General features: G+C 34.9%; 1 protein-coding gene and 1 pseudogene across 1 annotated transcript; one reads left to right on the top strand and one right to left on the bottom strand.

Moving 5' to 3' along the window:
• The first annotated feature begins 2,157 nt into the window (after positions 1–2,157).
• On the top strand, positions 2,158–2,819 carry LOC115980449. Its single transcript, XM_031102698.1, has 2 exons — positions 2,158–2,363; positions 2,486–2,819. The coding sequence occupies exons 1-2, from the start codon at positions 2,158–2,160 to the stop codon at positions 2,817–2,819; spliced, it is 540 nt and encodes a 179-aa protein (XP_030958558.1).
• Positions 2,820–8,690: 5,871 nt separating this feature from the next.
• LOC115980448 lies at positions 8,691–15,541 on the bottom strand (annotated as a pseudogene).
• Between the last annotated feature and the right edge of the window lie 7,868 nt (positions 15,542–23,409).

Here is a 23,409-nt window from a genome sequence, read left to right as displayed (position 1 = left end):
CAAATCAAAAGGTGAACATGAGATCAAATCAAAAGGTGAACCAAAAACTAGTATATTTATCACTTGCCAAAACCATACGTTTGGTATCATCCCAAGAAAATCCATTTTGATCAAGAAGATTCTTTACATCCTTGAATTAAGTCCACAAATTGGTGTAATTACTTTTCTAGACCATTTTATTGCTGTCTTGATGCCAGGAGCACAAAATTGTTTCATAGGTACCTCTGATAATCTCATCATGTGCTAACAAGCCATTTTTTCTTTTCGTTTTATGGTAAGTGGTCTGCTAATAAGCCTTGCCTGCCCCTAAGCAAAATCTGACACATTCTTGATGTTCCACTAACACCATTATAATGAGAACTGCACAAAACCCACAATTAACTTAATCAAAATGTAAATTCCAGTCAATCTGGATGCAAATAATCAAAGGTCATTTGCATCCAAAAATCCCAACCTTTAATTTCTATAAACTACAAGGACTAAGAAAGGAGAGCAACTCACATTGAGAGCACAAAAGATCTAGATTAATTTTCAACTTCCAGCAGAAGCAATGCAACTATATATTGATTTAATGCATGAAACTTTAGCACATATTTTTTCATATACAAGCCTTCCACTGCCCTTGTCATTAAGTAACCAACTCAAAATTTCAGACAAGCATCTTTCTTCATAATTAGGAACTAAACCAAAAAAAAAAAAAAAAAATACTCTTATCACTGAGTAGCTAACATGTTAACAAAATCATGTGCACAAAAAAAAAAAAAACTAAAAGGGCACTCTTTAAAAGAGAAATCCTGCCCCCCTTTTGAAAAATACCATTTTTTTCATACCTCAATGTCCACATCTGTTCAATCACCAAATTCCAAAATTGCCAAGATAAAGATACTAGCAGCATCCACAAATTTAATATGGCAGAGAGAGATTCCCTCTTACAGTCTAGAAGATTTGCCAATCCTTCTCCAGTTACTCAAAAGAAGATTGTTTCGATATCATAATAGTACCTTCTTCAAATTTTGATCAAGAGGTTCTCATTTTCTGTCAATCATGGAATCAAGTTTTAAACAAGTGCTAAGCAAGAATATACGAAATCAAGAAAGATGAAAGGTCACCTTGAAATTCTCTTTGAACGAGATTTATGGATTAAAACAACTTGTTTTATGCTGTGGATCTTGTGGGAGTCTGATAGTCATGAAGTGGTGGTCTGGTGTGAAGAGGGGCTCTTTAGGAGATACAAATGAAGAGGGGTTGAATGGGAGAAGATGAAAGAATCAAAATATAAATTGATGCTCCACAAATGAATTTCATCATAAACAACCATACGTACAGAACTTAAATAAACAATAATAACTATCTTCTGCCATGTAATTTAGAGTCTCAACTCTCAATACACAAGGTAAATAGCAACTTTTAGTTTCTCAACATTAATAAGAAGTATAAACATAAATATTGAATGGAGAGAAGAAGAATCACAAACTGAATCAAGCCAATCAAACTCCCTTCCAGTGAGCCCTTAAAAAAAAGATTCCCACTTCCAAGTCCTAAGCCTGCAAAGCTAGAAACTTTTACGTTAAGACTCAACAAGGAGAGTGGGCCCAAATACCCATCAGGTTCAATAGATGTAAAAACTAAGGACAGTCGAGCCCAAAATTCACAATACTCTTGAACTAAAGGTTAATGGTGCACCATAAAAAAAGCCCAAAAGTGCTAGACAACCAAAAAAAAAAAAAAACACGAAAGATACTTTAGTGAGTGTTTGAGTTGTCTAAAGTATCTTGTAACTATAAAATCCTAAACTGTCGAATTTTGTAGTTGCAAAAATTCTAAAGTATATTTCGCGTTTTTCCTTTTTTTTTTTTGTCTAAAGTATCTTTCGCGTTTTTCCTTTATAGAATTTTTGTAACTATAAACTGTTGAATTTTGTAGTATCTTGTAACAAACGCGAAAGATATTTTGTAACTATAAAATCCGGAACTGTTGAATTTTGTCAGCCCACGAGTGTGGATTTTGGCGAAGTGAATATTGGAGAGCAAGCTAGTCCGCGGTCCAGAGATGGACCAGTGTATGAGGTCTTGGGTGTGGATGGTATGGAATCGGAGGAAGGGATTGGAGTCCCTCCTTCTGATTGATCTGTTTTCTCCAATCCTGTTTTGTTTTACCATGAATATTCTAATTTGGAACAACAAAGGAGCTTTAAAACCTTCTTTTCAGACTAATATTCATGAGTTAGCGCGTAGGCATAATCCGGCTATTCTTGTAGTGATGGAGACTAAGTTGGGTGGTAACAAAGCCAGGGAAGTCTCAGATAGATTGCCATTTGATGGAGCCATTCATATGGAGACGATTGGTTTCACTGGTGGATTGTGGTTGCTGTGGAACGAGGATCAAGTGGAGATTTAGGAGCTTGCAAAAACAGAGCAGGAAATTCACATAGAAGTAATGGTACGTGCCTCAAATCTCTCTTGGATTTCTCTGCCATTTATGCTAGTCCCAGAGTTGAAGAGAAATGTATTCTTTGGAACAATTTATCTAAGGTTGCAGAATTGCATAATAAGCCATGGATTATGGTGGGGGATTTTAATGAGCCTCTTGTGCAAGAGGATAAATTTGGAGGCAGGGGGGTTAGTGTTAATTGGTCTTTGGCCTTCAAAGATTTCTTAGATTTTTGCAATATGGTTGATATGGGTTTTTCTGGTCCAAGGTATACTTGGACTAATAAATGGGACATCAACAATCTCATTCTGGAGAGGATTGACAGATTTTTCATGAACCCAGATTGGTGTGTTCTCTATCCTGAAGTGAAAGTTTCCCATCTTCCCTGATTTCACTCTGACCATTGCCCTGTTCTAATGGAGACTTTTCCTGGTAGAGCGGTTCGTCTAAACAGGCCCTTCAGATTTTATGAGTTCTGGCTCTCTGATTTATCTTTTCCCAACATTGTGTCTCATGCTTGGAGTAGAGACAGGAATTTAGCTGAGTCTATTGAGGCTTTCGCTAAGGAAGCAACCATTTGGAACAGGGACCATTTTGGGAATATCCACCAGAAAAAGAGAAGAATCATGGCTAGAATCTATGGTGCTCAAAAAGCTCTTTCCATTTGCCCTAGCTCATCCCTCATTAGTCTTGAGAATCAATTACAGAAAGATTTGGAGGTTGTTCTTGATCAAGAGAGGGACCTTTGGTTGCTGAAATCCAGAATTAACTGGTTGGTTCAGGGAGACTGTAATACATCTTTTTATCATGTATCTGCTCTAGCAAGAAGGAAAAGAAACCATATTTCCTCAATCAAAGATGAGAGGGGGTTGTGGTTAATTGAGGAGAGAGAAGTCATGGATCATTTTCGAAGTGGTTTTGTCTCCCTGTACACCACTTCTATTGAGGCGGTCTCTCGGGCTCCAAGTCATGATGGGTCTTGGCAAGTGTTACTGTCCGAGCAAGCCAAGGATGCTATTAGTGCCATGGTCACCCCGAAGGAAATTAAAGAAGCTTTATGGTCCATGAAACCTTTTAAGGCTCCGGAGCCGGATGGTCTTCATGCTGGTTTTTTCCAACGCTTCTGGCTTGTTGTTGAGGATTCTGTCAAGGAGGAAGTTAGGAGAGTTTTCTTGGAAAGGAAGGTTCCTGATTACCTTAATAGAACCCTCATTGTGCTTATCCCTAAAATCCAAGGCCCTGAAACCATTGGAAATTATAGACCAATTAGTCTGTGCAATACTACTTACAAGATCATCTCCAAGATTATTGTTGCTCGGATTAGGCCGCACTTGGAACAACTTGTCTCGCCTTATCAAATAGCTTTTGTGCCGGGTAGAAGAGGTGCAAATAATGTTATCATTGTTCAAGAATTGATCCACACTATCGGTAGAATCAAAGGCCATAAGGGGTTTATGGCTATTAAGATTGACCTGAAAAAAGCTTATGACAAAATTGAATGGAGTTTCATTAGGGAAATGCTTATCAAATTTAACTTCCCTGCCAACATTATTGACCTTATTATGAGCTGCGTCTCCTCGGTGTTGACATCTCTTCTTTTTAATGGTGGTTGTCTTGACTCCTTCTGCCCTTCTCGAGGTATTAGACAAGGGGACCCCCTATCTCCCTACCTTTTTATCCTATGTATGGAGTTTTTGGGTCATCTAATTCAAGAGAAATGTGATGCCAAGCTTTGGACTCCAGTGAAAGCTTCTAGGAGTGGGCCTTCCTTCTCGCATTTATTTTTTGCTGATGACCTAGTTCTCTTTGCAAGTGCGGACCCGGATAATTGTCACATCATAAAGACTGTGCTTCAGGAGTTTTGCTTAAGGTCCGGATAGAGTGTGAGCGAAGCTAAATCTCGTGTTTTCTTCTCCCCCAATGTGGAGCCGGATCAAAGAGATATCCTCTCTGGTATTCTCGGGTTTAATTCAACTCCCAATCTTGGTAAGTACCTGGGGTTTCCACTGAAGCATGCAGGAGACCGCAAGCATGATTTTGATCTTGTTCTTGATAGAGTCAAGAAAAAATTGGCAAGTTGGAAAGCCAATTTACTCTCTATGGCTGGTCGGGTGGTTCTCATCCATGCCTCCTCTTCAACCATCCCAAACTATGTGATGCAATACACTCCTCTTCCAAGTAAAATTCTTGAGGGTATTGACAGGGTCAATAGGAATTTTCTCTAGGGTTCGACTGATCATACAAAGAGGATGCACTGGGTTAATTGGGCAGAAGTGACGAAACCAAAGGAATTTGGTGGTTTGGGGTTACAATTTGCTAAGGGTAGGAATACGTCTCTCCTGGCCCAGCTCAATTGGAGGTTTCACACAGAGAAGAATGCCCCTTGGGCTAAGGTACTCAAATTCAAATACTGCACTAGACAGATAATCAATTCACGGAATGGAGCAAAACTCCCTATGTCTCTAATTTGGAAAGGGATGAAAAGAGGCGAGGAAGTCTTTAAAAAAGGGGTCAAATGGATGCTAGGCCATGAAAGCTGCCTTAATTTCTGGTCCGATTGTTGGTTAAACTCTGGCCCCATTAGGTAACACATACAAGGCCTGCTCCCGCAAACCAATATTAATTTGCAAGTCAAAGATGTTCTCTCTTTAGCTGGTTGGGACTGGACTAATATCCCTTTTGAGCTTCCCCCCGAAGTTAAAGCGGATATTCAAGTTGTCCCCTTTCCTTTGGTGGCTAGGTGTAGTGACAAGTTGGCCTGGAAGTTTTCTCCTAGAGGTGATTTTGATATGAGAAGTGCCTACTGCCTTGCCATTAACTCTTCGAGTAATGATTCTCCAGCTAGTTCTTGGATTTGGAAGCTACCATCCCTGCCTAGAATCCAAATTTTTATCTGGAAGTGCATGAAGCAAAGCATCGGTGTTAGGGAATGCTTAGCCAACAGAGGAATTCTGCTTGAAACCAGCAGTCCGCTGTGTCAACTAGAGACTGAATCAATCTTGCATGCTCTCCGAGATTGTAATTTGGTGAGACCCATATGGTACCAGTTGGGATCTCAATGTTTATACTCCAATTTTTTGTCCCAAGACATCAGAGATTGGTTAACTTATAATTGCAGACTCAAATCAAACCATAATTCTGTGGGCATCCCTTGGAATGTTCTCTTTTCTTTTATTATCTGGTTGGTGTGGAAGCAGCGAAACCAATTTGTTTTTACAAACAGGGGGCCAAATCCGAATCTAGGTAAGTCTATTGCTCTGCTAGCCTCGGAATTTTTCTTGTGTGCTGCCCAGCCAAGGCGTCATAAGCGGATGGTGATTAAACGTATCAGATGGGAGAAACCAGATCAGGGATGTCTGAAACTCAATACGGATGGGTCTTGGAATGCATCATTGGGGTCAACAACAGGAGGAGGTGTGATCAGAGATAGTTGGGGTAATTGGGTGGTTGGTTTTGCTAGAAAATTGGGAAGTGCTGACAGCTTCACGACTGAAGTTTGGGCTCTACGTGATGGCTTGATGCTATGTCTTCAACGGAATATTTCTACAGTTATTGTTGAGATTGATGCAAAGGCGTTGGTGGATGCTCTGAACAGCCCTTCATATAGAATCTCAATGATCTCTCCTATTTTTGAAGACTGCAAACAGCTGATTCTGCAGATTCCTCAAGTTCGTATAAATCATGTCTTTCGTGAGGCGAATAAATGCGCAGATTGGTTAGCTAATTTTGGCCATTCTCAATCTTTAGACTTCATTGTACATTCTGCTCCTCCTGTAAGTTTAATTTCCTCTGTTGAGGCTGACTGTAGCGGTACTTGGTGTAACAGGCTCTGTCCTGAGTTTTCTTTGTCTTGCTAGTTTAATATAAATTCCAGTTTACCAAAAAAAAAAAAAAAAAAAAAAGGTGTTTGAATACAACTTATAATTCACACGTTTGTGTTTTCTGCATTATTTTTTTTATATTTTTTTTTTCGGCGCGTATGAACAGTAACATCACATGGATTCACTGTGCAGAGACAAAGTGCACTGTTCACGGGTCCCACGGTACTATTCATACATTTAAAAATTATTTTGCTACAGTGTTTTTTGTTTTCAGTTTCAGCAAAAATAAGTTGTATCCAAACGGATGGTGCGGTTTGGATAACTGAAATGCGTTCAACATTTTGCGTTTTCAGCTTTTTTTTTTTTAACTAGCACCTGTTGCATTGTTCATGGGTCCCACGGCACTATTCACACATTTAAAAATTATTTTGCTACAGTGTTTTCAGTTTTCAGTTTCATCAAAAATAAGTTGTATCCAAATGGATGGTGCGGTTTGGATAGCTGAAATGCGTTAGCGTTTTCAGCCTTCTATTTTTTTTTTTTTTTTTTTTTAAATCGACACCTATTGCACTGTTCATGGGAAATGAACAGTGCAATTAGACAAATGAACAGTACCCGACCAATGAACAGTAACTTTTTAATTATTTTTATATTGTTTTCAGTTCAATTTTCAGCAAAATAAATTGTATCCAAACGGACCCTATATCTAAATCTTTTTATATATACACCAGGATGAGGAATTTAAGGGAGGTGGTAAGGATATCTAAATCTCTATTGTGCAGCCATGTTCACACCAAACCCTTCATATTTTGTTGCTCTTAAGTGACTTAGGATGTTTGAGCGAAATAAGTACGATAGTTGAAGGAGTAATGGAAGTTTTGATGCAAGAGTTATTTATTTATTTTTATACAAGATAAAAATTCTACTTTAACCTAATCTAAGTATATATGTGTGAAGCTCCTTTTTGGAGACTTGAACCCTAACTCTGCCCCTCACACCCCACAAGCACTTATACTTGTGAAGTGATCATCGTACTAAAGGTTATTAACTACCCTAGAGTCTGAATTTGAATACGGATTGAAGTTATTGACTGCTATGTTGTTATAGAAGAGGTAAGCTTCAGATTTATTTTAGCTTAGGTAAAGAAGAAGCCAGTTTAGTCACAGTTAAGGAAATTTGTTGACTAAACCTGATTGATTGAGCTTTCTAAGCTAAATCGACACTTAGGAAAGCTGCTAAATGTGACAAATCTTGCCAAAAGTCAATAAATATAATAGCTTGCTTTTGTGGTTAGAAATGGGTTTAGTTGCGAATTAGCACATAGAGTAGAGCGGATAAAGTTCTATTTGTATGAAAGTGGCCAGCATATAACTTCCTTCTTGGACTCTCATATTTTGCAAGTGGCCTGCCCACTTAGCAAATCCACGTTTTGGGTCCATGAAAAAACCAAAATAGGCCTAATCCTATGCTCCAAAACACACTCCCTTAAATTCTCAATAAGGCTACATGGGCTTGGGTCACACATAAAAGAAATAAAAATATCACAAAATATAAGAAATGGGCCCAAAAATAGTTGGCTTTGCTCACACTGGACCTGTAGAAGTAGATATGGCCATGAACAACCTATAAAGAAAATATTGGGCTTCAAGTTTGCACAAGTAGAAAGAATGGACATCAAAACAAAGGGGGAAAGAATTGTTAGTTCATTGAGTGAAAAGTTATAATAGGAAGAAATGGGCTAGGAATGAGCTCTAAAATGCAAACTAAAGCAGAATACTTATTAAAGACATGTTTGCCCAGCAAACAACTGACCCATGCAAAAATTTTAGGTGAAATTTTCAATTTGCTTTTTAAGGGATGGAGAAAAAATGTCATAAGAGTACCTTGGCATATTCTTCGACCTTGTCCTTTTTTTGAGAAGGTCACTTTGGTTTTTTATTTTTGGTTCACCATGGCACCACATTTCTCTAATCAGACTATCCGATCACGAGCAATGGTCTTGAATCTTGAGCTCCCTACAAACAATTGCTACTCCTAGCCATTATGGGCCTTTTTCTCTTGTTACTGATTTTTCGTGCTTTTAGTAGTGGTCCACCAGAAGTACTCCGGGTTGGGCACCGAGTATGGTACAGTTTGCACAGGATAAAACGGCAGCCTTGACGAAGAAATGGTCTGAGCCGTTGGTTCACAATTCTCTTTGAAATTGGATTGTCTCGTGGTTGGACTTGTTCATCATGGTTTTTCATGGCTGATAACGGAATTATGAAGACCACAAATACATTTCACATGGATTCCCATCCTTGCAATGGTAGGAGCTATTTTCCCGCCAGTTTCATAAGTCCAACAAGAGATTTTACATGAAATTTTAACATGATTCCAATCTCCGTGAATCAAGTTTCTAAAATCCTGCTGCAACAGGTTATGAGATACACCGTAAAATCACAGATGATCACAGCGCTTTCTACAAAGGAATTTCTTTAAGAACATTTGTTTATGACCATCGGTGAAAATGTCAACAACGCAAACATAACCGTATTCATCTTCACCCGCCCGACTAAAAGCAAGACAAAGAGCAAATGTTGGAAATTCTGGACCAACCCACAATGATATGGAACTTTCAACGCTTTGATGGTTGAACCACTCTGGAATTTGATTTCCTGGTACTACAACGTGACATTCACAAGGAGGTTAATCATCATAATAACCCTGTAACCAATACTTACTTTTACGGAATTCAACTTCAAATTCAAAGAACTTGGAGGGGGAGACCCAGGAAGAAAGATCAGTTTGATGCGATAGTCTACTTGATGACCGTGAATCCATTATTATGTTGCCTCTTACATCTAAACATGCCACATTTTGTAGAAGCCCCAAAATTCTTCCAAACTGCATGCAATTAGGAAATTCAAGAAATAAAAGTTTAGCAAATCTAGTAAAGCATTTGAGAAGGTAACCAAAATTGCTGTTCATAAATTTAAGAGAGAGATACCTTAATCAATAATTTGCTTAATGATTTTGAATTCAATGAGAAGCAGTTTGATACATCTACCCCTCTTAAAGTTTTGGGAAGCTTTGGAATTTCCCGAAGGGAATAGCAATCCGAAATTTCAAGCCAACGAAGTCTATTGAATTTGATAATGCTTTCTGGGAGGGTAAAATCTTCACTGTGTGTGCCTAAACGTATCAATGAGAGTGGGCAACAAGTCAAAACAAAATCTATTTCTAAACTATTTTTAGAAAAATAAAGAGCTAGAAATTTCAAGCTGCTCCAAAACCTATATTTGGAAAAGTCGTCATCATAATTGCACAACGCTTGTCTATCAATCTCCACGTCCTTCAAAAATTTGACATCGCCCCAAATATGGAGACTACTGTAAATTATATACGCTACTTGGAAGAAGACCTGAACCTAGGTGCAATTCCTCAAGCCTAGTGAGATTCCCAAATGATGGAGGCAAGTCTCTTATAGCAGGCCCAATAAAAGTTAGATACTTTAAACCATCCATTTCATGTGGAATATCAGGGAACTTCTCAAGCCTTGTGCACATATAAAAATCTAAATGTTTAGGAGATTTCATCACGAGGAAGCTTGGAAGAATTCGAAGTTCAGTGCAATTATAAAGCTCCAACTTTTCAAGCTTATCAAGACAACATCCAACAGAGTCATGAACTTCGACTAAATTTCTACATCCATTGAGATTCAATTGCTTTATGTTTGGGGTTGTGGTGGATAAGTTGGATAATTTCATTATGTATTGACAGGAACGAAAATTCATATATGTCAAATTTCTGAACTGTCCCATTTGTAGGGGGAAAAAAATCAAAATTTAGCTTCAACAAAGTTTAAAATATAGTTTAATGAAGAAATCATTTATAAATAAATAAAAATAATTATACCTTGAGAAGTTTTTCCAATACAACCTGAGTTTGTGGCATATTGAGTGCAATGAGTTTTTGAGGATGAAAATTGGATGGTAAGGTAGATAGGGGAAATTCAGGCCAGTCAAGTAACCTTAATTCATTGGGAAGATATTCAATATCTCCACAAATATCTACATTAGCAACAATAAGGAACTTGAGTTTTTTCATCTTTTCAAAACTTTTAGCTTCTAATTGCAACTTTGCTCGTTCAAGGGTGCATATCATCATGCCTCGAATTTTTTCTGATCCCTAATTAGGCAAAAAATTTAGAGAATTACATCATGCAAAAGAATTCACCAAAATTATAATAACTATTAATTTGTAACCATATATATGATTTGAATTTCCTTCCATAACAAAAGGAAAAAATATATGCTTCAAGGAAAAAAAAAAGATTAAATTTTCCCTTTCAAGAAAATGAAAAAGGTAAATGAAATGAAGTTATACCATACTGTTCCTTAGTGCTTCAACAACATCCTCATAATAACATAACCTACTACATTTTCCAGGTATCTTTGGCGATTCTTATCGAACAATTTCCCTACCCATTTGTTGTATCAAGTCATGCATCCATAATTTGTCATATCGATCAATAGTTATGAGACACTTCTCAATAAGTCTTTGAATACCAATAATTGGGTATAAATTGCAAGAATTTAGTATATCTACAATATAATTCCTGCAAAATCCTTTGAAGAAACATGCAATATCTTGGAAAATATCTTGTTCAGTTTCATCCAATCCTTCATAACTTATTTGGAGTATCTGTTGAATTTCTTTGTTAGGAATTCTTTCATACTTATCTAATGTGCTTTTCCATTCCATTTCATTTCTTCCATACAAATCAGCACCTATTATTGCTAGAGCTAATGGAATGCCTTTAGCATAACATATAACTTGGTTTGTAAAATTTGTATAATCTTCCTTGGGTTTGTTTGTTTGGAATGCATGCAAACTAAATAATTCCAGAGCTTCGTGATCATCTAATTCAATAACCTTGTAAGTTGAAAGACCTTTTCCAAGATAAGCTAGCAAGTGTTTGTCTCTGGTGGTTATAATGATTCTACTTCCAGAAGAAAAGAAATCACATTTTCCAATTAATTTTTCAATCTAATCTGATTTATCCACATCATCAAGAATTAAAAGAATCCTTTTACTGCAAAGTCTCTCCTTTATCATATTGATTCCTCTCCATACATCGCCAACCTTCAAATTTATATCCCCTAAATCTCATAAAGAAGTATCTCTTGTAAATGGACTATACCATTAAATGTCCCAAACTTGTCTCTAACATTTTCTAAAAAACTACTTCCTTCAAAATGTTCATATATCATGTTATAAACAGCTTTAGCAATGGTCATCTTACCCACTCCACCAAGGCCATACATCCCTACCACACAAACATCATTTGATCCAATATCTAAAAGTAATTTTATGGCCTCCACACGATAATTTATTCCAATCGGTACCTAGCAACGAATAATAGCATGTAGTATGATTTAGAATTTGGGATCTCTTTGACAATTTCTTGGATAAATTCGAACTCACTGCAATTGTCATTCACATAACATATGAACATGTGATGAGTTAGGCTATAGACTAGAAATATGAACAGAACTAAATTCAAGATGCTTAATTAAAGTAACTAACATGTAATTTTTAAATCTGGTAATTATTATTGCACTAGTCGTAGACCCACGTGATGCGTGGGATAGATAATTATATTTTAGTTATGATATAATATATAATTTGTTCTCTAAATTTTGTGGAAAATAATTTGTTCTCCCAAAAACTTAAACAATTTCTAAAATTATTTTTCATTTATTATCTCAAAAAATATATCATTAATTTATTATTTGGATTTATTTGATTGATATCATTCATTTTTTAGGCGGTCAATATTTTGATAAATTATGTTATCATGTGTTATATTTTCCTAATTTGTTTTTCCTGTACAACTAAACTGTTTGAGTTTCAAATATATTATTCAAAATTTTCATTCTCTTAAAAAGAGATTATTATATTTATAATTTTTCTTATCATAGGAGTAGTTTCGAACTATTGATTGAGTTTCATTTACTAATATAGATACATGAAATTGAAACTACATATTTCTTAGATATTCCTAAGAGACTGTACCATATTATAAATTTAATATTTAAAATAATATGCAGGAAAAAAGTAAACTTTATGTCTAAAATTGAACGTTTCACCTATCGAAATGAAAGAAAATAATTTGTATAACATAAAGAGAACATAATCTAATTTTTTTTTTTTTTTACTACATACACTTTTATTTATTAAGATTTAATTTCCTTTAAGTGGATCTTCATATCGCATTTTTTTTTACTATGCTCCTGATGAGTCTTCTCATCCGTTACATCATTGACCACATCATTATTTTTATTTTTTACTTTTAATTTTTTGAAAATATTAAATATATAAATATATTGGCTTTACAAATTCATCTTCGGTAGTTTTAACTTTAAATATTCATTTACTTTAATTTTGATGTTATAACTAAATAATAAATCAATGAAAAATAAAAATAAAAATATTAACTATACATATTCATCTTGGACGGTTTAATTTTAATAGTTTTTTTTAGGGGGTTTAATTTAATAGTTGATAGACTTGTCCAAATACATAGTCAACATTGTATTTTGATTCAAAATATCACTTCCAAAATAACTAATTAAGTATTATGTCCAAAAAAAAAAAAAAAAAAAAAAAATCAAAAAGCTAAAAGAGGGAGAGAGAAGACTTGTGAGTTGTGACGAAAAACTTAAAAATTTAAACACACTACCAAATCATATTAACCCAAAATAATATTATATAAAAACTACAATGATTCATCAACCTAAAATAAAGTTGCAAAAAAGAATATATATATATATATATAGAGAGAGAGAGAGAGAGAGAGAGAGAGAGAGAGAGAGAGAGAGAGAGAGAGAGTAATCACCTTTTTTAGGAGAGAAATAGAAAATAAAATGAGAAAAAGAAGCATCAAATAAAAAATATAGTCATAAGTCAAACACCAAATTATTCAAGCTATGATATATAATAGAATAACATTATTTTATTGTAAACTATATTTATATGCAATAAAATAACATTTAACAATTATAGGAAAGAAAAAAAATAACTTAAAAATACAAAACCAAATTGCAACCCAAAATAAAATTCTAAAGAACACATAAATACATCAATATAAAGTAGAGATACACAAAATAAAAAATTCACACAAAAATAAAACATGAGAGAGAGAGAGAGAGAGTACTAATTTTTTTTTTTTCATGTGAGAAAATATGTTTAGAATGGGGATAAGAAGAGTCAAAATAAAAGGAAGAGGAAGAGATAGATAAATGTGACATTAAGATTGAGAGTAGTGGAGAGATGAAAAGGTAAAAGAAAAGTTATGGTTGGAAGTAGTGGAGAGAAGTGAGAAATAGGTAGATGACGTGGCTACTGATGTGGCTCAATAAAAGCGTAGTAACAATTAGAAATGGCAACGGGTCGGGTTCGGGCCGGGTTTTTTCATACCCGGACCCGACCCGCGGGTCTTAGCCCGAAGCCCGAACCCGGCCCGTTTACTAACCGGGTTTTTTTCCCGGAGCCCGGACCCGCCTCCGTCGGGCCCCGCGGGCCCCGTGGGCCCCGTCAAGCCCTGCTAGATTTGGGCCCAATCCGCAGCCCAACCAAAAAAAAAAAAAAAAAAAAAAAATTGAATGGCCATTGCCAATTTCTCTGCGCATTTTTTTCCTTTTAGTACACAAAATATAAATATCTCAATATAAATATGGAGATGAGTAAATAATAAAATTTATAGAATATAGTTTTAAATGAGGAATCCTTTTTGGCCTAATCAGATCTATGATTTTCACTTTCAAAATTACAAACCAAACACAACTTTCAAATCTATGATTTTCATTTTTCCCTTTCAGAAATCATAAACTCAAAGACAAACACAAACTCACACGGTTTTCCCTTTCAGAAATCATAAACTCAAACACAAACACAAGCTCACACGGTTGAGGCAAACTGAACCCAGAAAAAAAAAAAAATGGAGAACGAGAGGCCATGTCACGCTTGTGGCCATGGGCGAGGAAGATGAGATGAGAGGGGCAGGGGACTGTGCGACAGTGTGAGATCGGCGACGGCGAGGATGAAACGGAGTTGAGAGAGTAGAGAGCTTGGGACCGGTGACACTGACAGAGAGCTTGGAATGGCGGCGAAGGCTTGGGACGGCGGCTAGAGTTGGACCGGCGGTGAGAGAATTGGCTGATCTTGCACTGTCGGAGTGAGGGTGAGGATTGAGGGAGGGAGGGAGGCGTGGGTTCTGAGTCTTCTGACTTTGAGTTGGTGCTGAAGAACAGAAGAAATGAGAGAATGAGAGATTAGATTTAGGGTTAGATTATAAGGGTTATATATATAGGAGGGGTATTTTTGTAATATACAGTACCGGGTTTTTATCCGGGTCGGGTTTCGGGTCGGGTCTTGGATTTTTTAATAAAACCCGGACCCGACCCGGACCCGCTTCGGGGTTTTTTTTTAAAAACCCATACCCGACCCTATTCTTAATCGGACCGGGTAAAATCCGACCCATTAGGGTCGGATCGGACCGAGTACCCGTGGATCGGGTAAAAATTGCCATCCCTAGTAACAATAAATACTACGCTTCAACCTTTAGATATATATATATATATATATATATATATATTAGCATTGTTTTTCCTAGGGAATTAGTTTTTGACTAATTGCATGGAAAATACAAATTTATTAAGAATGTCTTTCAAGTTTTTCTAGATAATAGTATGTGGGAGACATTCCTAATTAATTAGTAAGATAACCTAATATAAAGTTCTTTTGGATGTCCAAACTTTATATCTCTTCCTTCTCAATAAAGATTTCTATCATTATCCTATAATAGTTACCATAGTAGAAATTTGACGACAAAATAATACTTTTATAATTTGTCAATACTTGAGAGGGAGAGAGGGAGGAGGGAGGGAGGGTGGGGGGGGGGGGTAGTTACCATAGTAGAAATTTGACGACAAAATAATACTTTTATAATTTGTCAATACTTGGGAGGGAGGGAGGGAGGGAGGGAGGGTGGGGGGGGGGGGGGGGAGGAAACGGATAGGAGTAGTTAATCTAATTTTCATCACAAAACCATTAAAACTCATAAAAGTACAAGAGTAATCACTATATACACACTTGTGCTTATAATGCCAACCGGATATATTGGCCATTTCATATAGAGCTTCCCTCCAATTTTGTACCTTCCTGTTATCCTTAAATTTTTCTTCATGTTTAGCGAATACTTCCCCGAACTTTCCTTTTTGGTTACGAACTTCTAATGGATCCATGTTGTAAAAAACTAGCCACACCAACTGACCATTCTTTTTACACTCAACAATTTTGACAAGTTCATCTGAGCACCAAGTGGAGAATACATAGTTTTCTGAAAATATGATTATTGAAATCATTGAGCTCTCAATGGTCTCGAGAAGTTGTGCAGTAATTTGTTCTCCTCTTGGGAGATTATCATCGATGAAGGTGTGAATACTCAACTGACACAAAGCATTATATAAGTGGCCTGTGAAACCAAAACGGGTATCTTCACCTCTAAAACTCAAAAAGACATCAAAGCTCTTGTTTTGGTAGGTGAAAAAGGATGAGAGGCTCCTTTGTTGGTCATAAGAGACATTTATGAGGCGACTGTTGAGAAGATCTGAGAGAAGAAAGAAAAATGTGAAAGGGTTGTTGATATAATATAACTAAGAAAAGTGAATGACAAATATGAGGAAGATGGTGAAAACAAGCAAGAGGAGCTCCTTGAACATTCCAAGTATCAAACTGATTTCGGAAAATTATAGAAAACTCTAGGAGAACAATAAATGTCTACTCCTTCTCAAATAATAATGTCTTTCTATGAATTTAATTATTGAGACCCACATTTATGTGAAATGAGAGAGTATGCATTTTTCATATGTCCAAAGTAATTCATCTATATATATATATATAATCGAAGCTTTTGAAGCTCCCACAATTTTTCACGTCATCATTTAATTTAATTTTTTTCTATTTTTTAAATTTGATTTAAAAAGAAATCTAATTTTTGCCCACCAAATACACGTTAGAAAACCCAATGCCTCTTTAAAAACAAAAAACTAAAAATTCTCTCCTCTTTCTCACACGCTAACATCTCCTTCCCCTAAATCTAAAACTCACCCTTTCCTTCCTCCAAAATCAAAACCCAAAACTCAGATTCTCCCACCGTCACCGCCGCCGCCACCACAGATTACCGCCACCACGGATTGCCGCCCTCCAAGTCTCTCGCAACTTTCAATGTCAGATGAGTAAAAATTTGAAGTTAGAGTTCCAAATTTCATCAAAGTAAAGATTCTAATTTGTTTATAAATTGTCTAAGATCAGGTTTGCTATCAAATTCGATGTTGGCTTCGTTGAACCTAGGGAATCCGTTTGTTTGCTAAGAAAAAAGAAAAGGTGAAAGTGAATAGCAAGTAAGGAACTTAATTTTTTTTTTTTTTAATTTACTTTTTCACAGTTCTTGAAAGCTACTATGAAGATAGAATAAATCTCTTCTGAGTTGCACTTTTCACATGCTTAGAATAAATCTCTTCTGAGTTGCACTTTTCACATTTGCTTATTCTCTGTTTTTCTTTCCCCTATTTGCTTATATTTGATTATCATCTGTTTGCTTGCTGAGAAAATGGAAAACAATATTTTAGTCTCTGTGATTTTGCTTTTAATCACTCAACTGCATTAAGTTTCTTTTAATTTAATTTTTTAATTTATATTCAGGAAGACATGTTAGAGACTAAAACCTTTGAAAATTGATGGCGATGATCATAGTGAGAATTATACCATCAAAAAACGTAGAAGTATTATAGGATTTTCTATATATGTATGTGCGCGTGTGAAAGCAGGGGTGAAATTAATGGAGTTGTGAAAGTGAGATTATAAAGTTTATTCTTCATGATAGTTACTTTGAATTCTAGATGTGAATTGTAGAAGATTATAAAATATATAGTTTGGAATCGTTTGAGCTATATATTACTTTTTCTTGCTATCTTTTTTGGGTTATTATATTGCTTGATTGAATACAGAGGGAATTGGTGGAAATATAATAGAAAAAAGAATATAAATTAAAAACTGAAAATTGAAAACTATATTAGTTTATTCATTATTTTTACATTGATTATCAGCCTACAGCGCACTCAATATAACTTTGGATATTGAGTTGCAAATTTTTAGATATATAAAAATACTTGTGTCTTGCGTTATATACTAATTCTTGCGTGGCTAACAAATCATATAAATAGGTTTCATTGTTAATTCTACATGGGCTTCGTCTCTTGGCATTTTAAAGAATGGTGAGTGACGTTTTTATTTTAATTTTAGGTTTTCCCCCTTACCTATTCTCTTTATTTGAAGTAAATTTGTGGTTTTTTTTAAAAAAAACCAAAAGAGCCTTACATTATTATTGTTCATTGAGAGCCTTAATAAGGGGCAGAGAGAGTCAGAGAGGGAGAGAAAAATCTAAGGGACTTTATAATCAGACCAAAACTTCTCCGAAAATATTACTAGTAAGTTTTTAATTTTGTTCTATTGCTTTTTGCTGTTAAGTATGATTTAGGGTTACGTTTGGGAGTGTTTCTTTTGAATGATTAGCATAGATTGATGGGTTTGGAACCAGTAGTAGAGTTTGCTAATTTCAATTATTGGCTGCATTGCTCTCTCTTTAATAATCAAATTATTGCTCTCTCTTTCATATCAATTGAGGGGGTTGGTAATTGCAGTAGCATGGCTTTGTCCTCAATTTCTTGGTTATGATTTTCCATCTTTTTTTGTTAATAGGCAGGATGTGGTGTCATTGCCGAATGGTATATTTGCCCATGTCTTATTTATATGGGAAAGATTTGTCGGTCCTATTGTGTCCATAATCCAATCTTTGAGAAAGGAGCTTTATATGGTTCCCTATCATGAGTTTTTTCTCCTTTAAGCTTTCTACATTTAACTTTTACCCTTCCATACTATAATATTTTTTATTCTTTTTTCAGACTCTTGCTGTTGCATGAAAAAATAATTCAAATAATAGGTTTCAAAGATACTTCAAAATAGGAAGCACAGATACTTCAAAATAGTTGTTGTATTGGATTAATTGATATTGTATAAGTAATAATGATTGCCTGAAGATTTAGAATTGTAATAAGATTTTAATCAATTCTGCAGAGTTTGGTTAGGCTCCCAAGGGTCAACTTCAAACCCAATGGATGTTTTTTATAGAGGTGTTGAAACAGAGACTTTGACAGGTACAATCTTTTACACTCCAATATGAATTGCCCATAATATTTTGTATCTATAAATATTCTTCTCTTGGCTTCAACTCAAAATTTTCTCGTAAACAATACTTTACTTTTGTTAGTGGGAAAGGAAGAAAAAACAACCCAGCAATCCAATCTGTTCTGTGTTAGACAGCACCTTTAAGATAAAATACCTGACTGTTTTATTATTATTACATAATCTAAATCTAAATTCCCAAATTTTTGAATTTTTACAAAAATTTATGTTCTTTTTCACTCATTTTTATTGTGTCCATGATTTAATTTAAAAGATATTGCAAAGGTGGAGATGGAGTATAATTATATGGACTTAGCTAAAGCCCCTCAAAGCTTTGGAAACAGTTATTATATCTTTCTTCTCTTTTTGTTTGTTTGTCTAATTCTTTGACTGAATTGAAAATAAACAGTTAAGTTCTTTTGCAATCTAACATTTTAATCTATCTAGATTTTTATCATTTTGGGTGTGTTACTGATAATTGATATATGAGCTGATTTGTTTGGTCTATTATCTGCTCATCCAGTAACCCCCTTGATTATTTGGGTTATTGGTTTTAATTAAGGTTGATAGGAGGGCAAAATCGAAGACATCTACAATCCCACTTACAAGAGAAGGCAAATACGCCCTCAGGAACAATCTTTTACTGAACTTATACCTCTCATCATGTACCGCAGATTTACTAAGTAAGTTGATAGAAATCCCTAGAAAATAGATATCAAGGAAAATCGAATATTTACCTTATATTTTTTGTGCATATGGGTTGGATAAGAGTCTGGCTTTTGTCATTGTGTCAGTTTGTGGGATAAACAATGTGACACCTAATTGAAAAGGTTACTAAAACAAACATTTCCCTGCATTTATTAACCATAACCCATATACTTCAATAATTATATGTATTATTGAATTTTGGTTTGTGTATGTGATTCAAATTTGAGAAAATTTTTAGTTAAATTAAAGTAACCATTTATGTATTACATTATTATTGAGAACATAAAAAATGGTCAGAGAGGAAGAACATTTATAAATATACTACAAGTTGAAAATTTATATGCTTGCAAATAACATTTACAAATAGGCAGACATAGTAATGTTTTGCAATGTTGAGGCTGAATTGCACGAAATAGAGATTGAGTCTATTGATGGAACTAGAGAAGTAGAGGGAAGCAGAAGAATGCACATTATAATGGTTAGCACTTTCTAATGTTCACGGCCATTGTTATATAAGCATATAAATCTTTTTGAAGCCAAAATTTAATGGTGGTTCTTGCTTAGCAATTCTTTTGTTGATGTAAGTAGTGAAGATCAAAACCTTATAGAAACGAAGTAATTTGAGACACATATAATTAAATGATATAATAGTTCTCAACTCTATATTTCTTTGAGAATTTAGATCAATGAAAATTTCATATCTTTGTTGTGTATTGAGGTAGCACCATGAAAGGTTAATTAGCTAATACAAGATTCTCTTTCTATGAAACATGTTTCTCCAACTTAGTTAGCCTAATTTTATTGATTAATTTAAACCCTTTTCTTTCATCCTTTTTGTTGTTGTTGTTGTTGTTTAGTTATTATAGATTGTATGCAAAGATGATCCATAATCCATTGATTCAGTATCAGTTACCTAGGATTGTCAGATTTACAAGAACTATGATTGCATATTAAAAGTTTGTTGCTTAGAACTATTTGATCATTTTTGGCAAAAGCACTTTAGCCATAAGATGCTTTTGTGATTCAAAATGCTTTAAAACAATTGGGCTCTAGGTGATATAGAGGCATTTACCCCACTTGATATATACGATTGGATACAAGTTTCTGTATTGGTTAACAACTTTAGGATGTTCACTGTAAAAAAAAAAAAAATAAATAATAATAATAAAAGTTTTGTGAAACAGATCACCATCAAATGTAGTGTAGTGCAAAAGAAGAGGAAAGAGAACATCATTCTACACAAGTTGGGAAAGTTGACATTCATCATGCATCCTGCAATGGAACAATTTATCTCTTTCCTCTATCATAGATTGTTTTATTAAAAAGAAGAAAACAACTTGTTTGTTATGCAAACAAATGTGCAAGATAACATAGATTATATTGGTAGTGAATGGTAGATTTAATTGCAGTTGAGCATTGTGTGAAGTTATCACCATAACATTTTTTTATAGCCAAGTTATAATAGAAAAATAAATTTTTATATTTTTTATTTAACTAGCTCGTGTATCGCACGGGTTAGCGACTAGTAATGAATAATGCTACAACCACAAATTATTTTATAACATTTTTACAAACTATTAATATGACTAATTCTTATTGATTCTCATCTGGATCCACCACTAATATTTCTTTTTACTTATTGTTGGAGCATTTTAATATTAATTAATTATAATGGATAAATATTGCAACATAAATGTAAAGATGTGTGAGTGAATATGGAATATGAGGAGTTAGTGAAATTGTTTAATCCCACATTGAAAAGGAGAAAAACTATTTTATTCTTTTTAATTGTGGTGATTAATAGGCTAATATGAATTGACTCAGATATTAGGCTAGATACGTGTGCAAGGGGGAGGTGAAGGGTGGAGGTTCCCTGTAAACATAATGTGTGCTATATGAGTGTGTGTCCCAAACAACTCTATTCTAAGTGTTCCTGCAGTGTGTGTGGGGTGTTGGCTGAGACTAAGTCAGGCACTTAGGGTAGGGATAATCACACATAAAGACACATTATGCACGCATGAAACATAGATTTGCGGAACACATGCCTACATCCATGATCACAAGGGGTCACCCTTGATAACGAACCTCCAACATTCAAAGTGCAGAATTTGCCTTGGTGCGCACGCGCACACAGAAAGCTTAAAAGGCATGGGTTGACTGATGGAAATAGGCTTTGAGCTAAATACAATTGACCTGGACCAAGAGAAAAAATCATTACAATCGAACATGCTATATCACTCTGAAATAATTGGGTCTAGGCCAACTTGAATGATGCATGTCACAGCTCCACATGTTTCACATGAGTAGCTACAGAGCTACCATGCAAAATCTCACTCCATGTCATAGCATACATGAGAAGAACACAAAGCAATTGAATTAATAAGTTTCAATGCATTTATTTCAACCAAAGAGAATTGTATGATTTTTATGATTTGGATGTGATATGGATGACGATGTAGTCATATGTAGATTTGGTTATTTTGGAAGAGCCTTGTGTATTTTCATAATTTTCTAAGGGTTGAAGGTCTTTCTATAATTTCAAAAATTGGAGGACTTTTGTATAATTTTAAAAAATATTTCATTTTAACCCTATCATTTGGAAAATTTAGAAAATTTTTTGGGAACAAAATGTAAATTTCGAGAAACCTTTGGGGGTAAAAAAAAAGTGATTTTAGCGAAGTGTTGTTAAACTATAAATATGCAGTGTACAGATTGGTGGGCTTTGTTGTAGGTTCATTTGGTCTTAATTTCTGAATGTATTTGGGCCTTCTGAATGGGTGTCGACTATTGTTGTATTTAGTATGTGGGCTTGGATTAATCTAGTTTGGGCCCGAATTTGTATTGGGCTAAAACGTTTTATGTGAATCTGAGTTGGTTTGGCATGGGCTGGTAGTTTTAGGACTGGGCTTTGTTTTAAGAGAGTGGGCTCGCTGGGTTTTAATGGTATGAAGGTTGGGCTAGATGTTTTCTGATTTGGGCTTGAATTGATGGGCCAGATGAATTTAAATTAGAGTGGGCTGGATTTAAGAAAACACCACGGGCCATCTAACACGGGCCTGGTTGGACCTTACCCGGCCCAACTCTCATCCAGTGATGAATCGGGTATGTTGACTGTAACCAGGTCGGGTTTGCATTAACCCGACCCATTTCCATTTCTTCCTCTAACAGTGAAGTTGCTGTGTTAATTGTGTACGTGAATGTGAAACAATATTTGGGTATTGTGAATTTTCTGTGTGTATGAGAGTTTGTTGAGTTGCATCCGCGTGTGTGTACGTACAGAGGTTAGATATTGTGTAATGTATTGAAGCAAGAAAATAAAAATGTGTTTTGGGTAGTACTGTTATTATGTTACCTTTGCTGTTTTCTGTGTGATTTTGTTTTTGCTTCTCTTGTTGCTGTGTTGGGATGTTTTCCAATTGTTGATGCAGATGGTCTCCTTTATTGCCTGCTTGTGTCTGCTGTCTAGTCTTCTTGTTATTTGCTTTACGTTGTGGTCTCTCTGCAGCTCTGCTTGTTGTTCTTTGTAATGTGTGCTTGAGTGAATGGGCTGAGATCTGTTTCTTGAGTAGTTATTCGTTTACCAATGCTCTGGATTTGGATGAGTTGATATCTCCCCTAGTAAAGTACGGGAGAAGGGAGTGGGGTGCCTACCATTTGAGAGCATATTTATCAATTACTAGTAGGCTAGTAGCCAGCATGTGCTTGGGAGAATTATATATATATGGGGTGCCTACTATTTGAAAGCATATTTATTAATTACTAGTAGGCTAGTAGCCAGCATGTGCTTGGGAGAGTTATATATATATATATATATATATATATATATATATATGGCTAGTTAATGTATGTCTTTAAGGCATACATTAATTATCTATTTTTTGAAACTCTTTATGGAAAATCGAAAAAATTGTCAAAATAGTTAATTATTTTTTCATTTTCTCATAAAATAGTTTACTAACATATCCGCCCTTAGAGCATGCGTTAGTAAAACTCATATATATATATATATATGCATAAAAATAACTTATAAAACAATTTTTCCATTGTTAAAATGCAACAACAATAACACCATCAAAGTCTCTGTACTAAATTTTTGGGTTAGTTATGAATTCTTAAAAGATTATTATTATTTTTTTTCCATTCTATATTATTTAAAAAGCAT

The sequence above is a fragment of the Quercus lobata genome, chromosome 3, assembly GCF_001633185.2.
Source record: "Quercus lobata isolate SW786 chromosome 3, ValleyOak3.0 Primary Assembly, whole genome shotgun sequence".
Taxonomy (NCBI): domain Eukaryota; kingdom Viridiplantae; phylum Streptophyta; class Magnoliopsida; order Fagales; family Fagaceae; genus Quercus; species Quercus lobata.
This window is presented reverse-complemented; position numbering and strand designations above follow the sequence as displayed.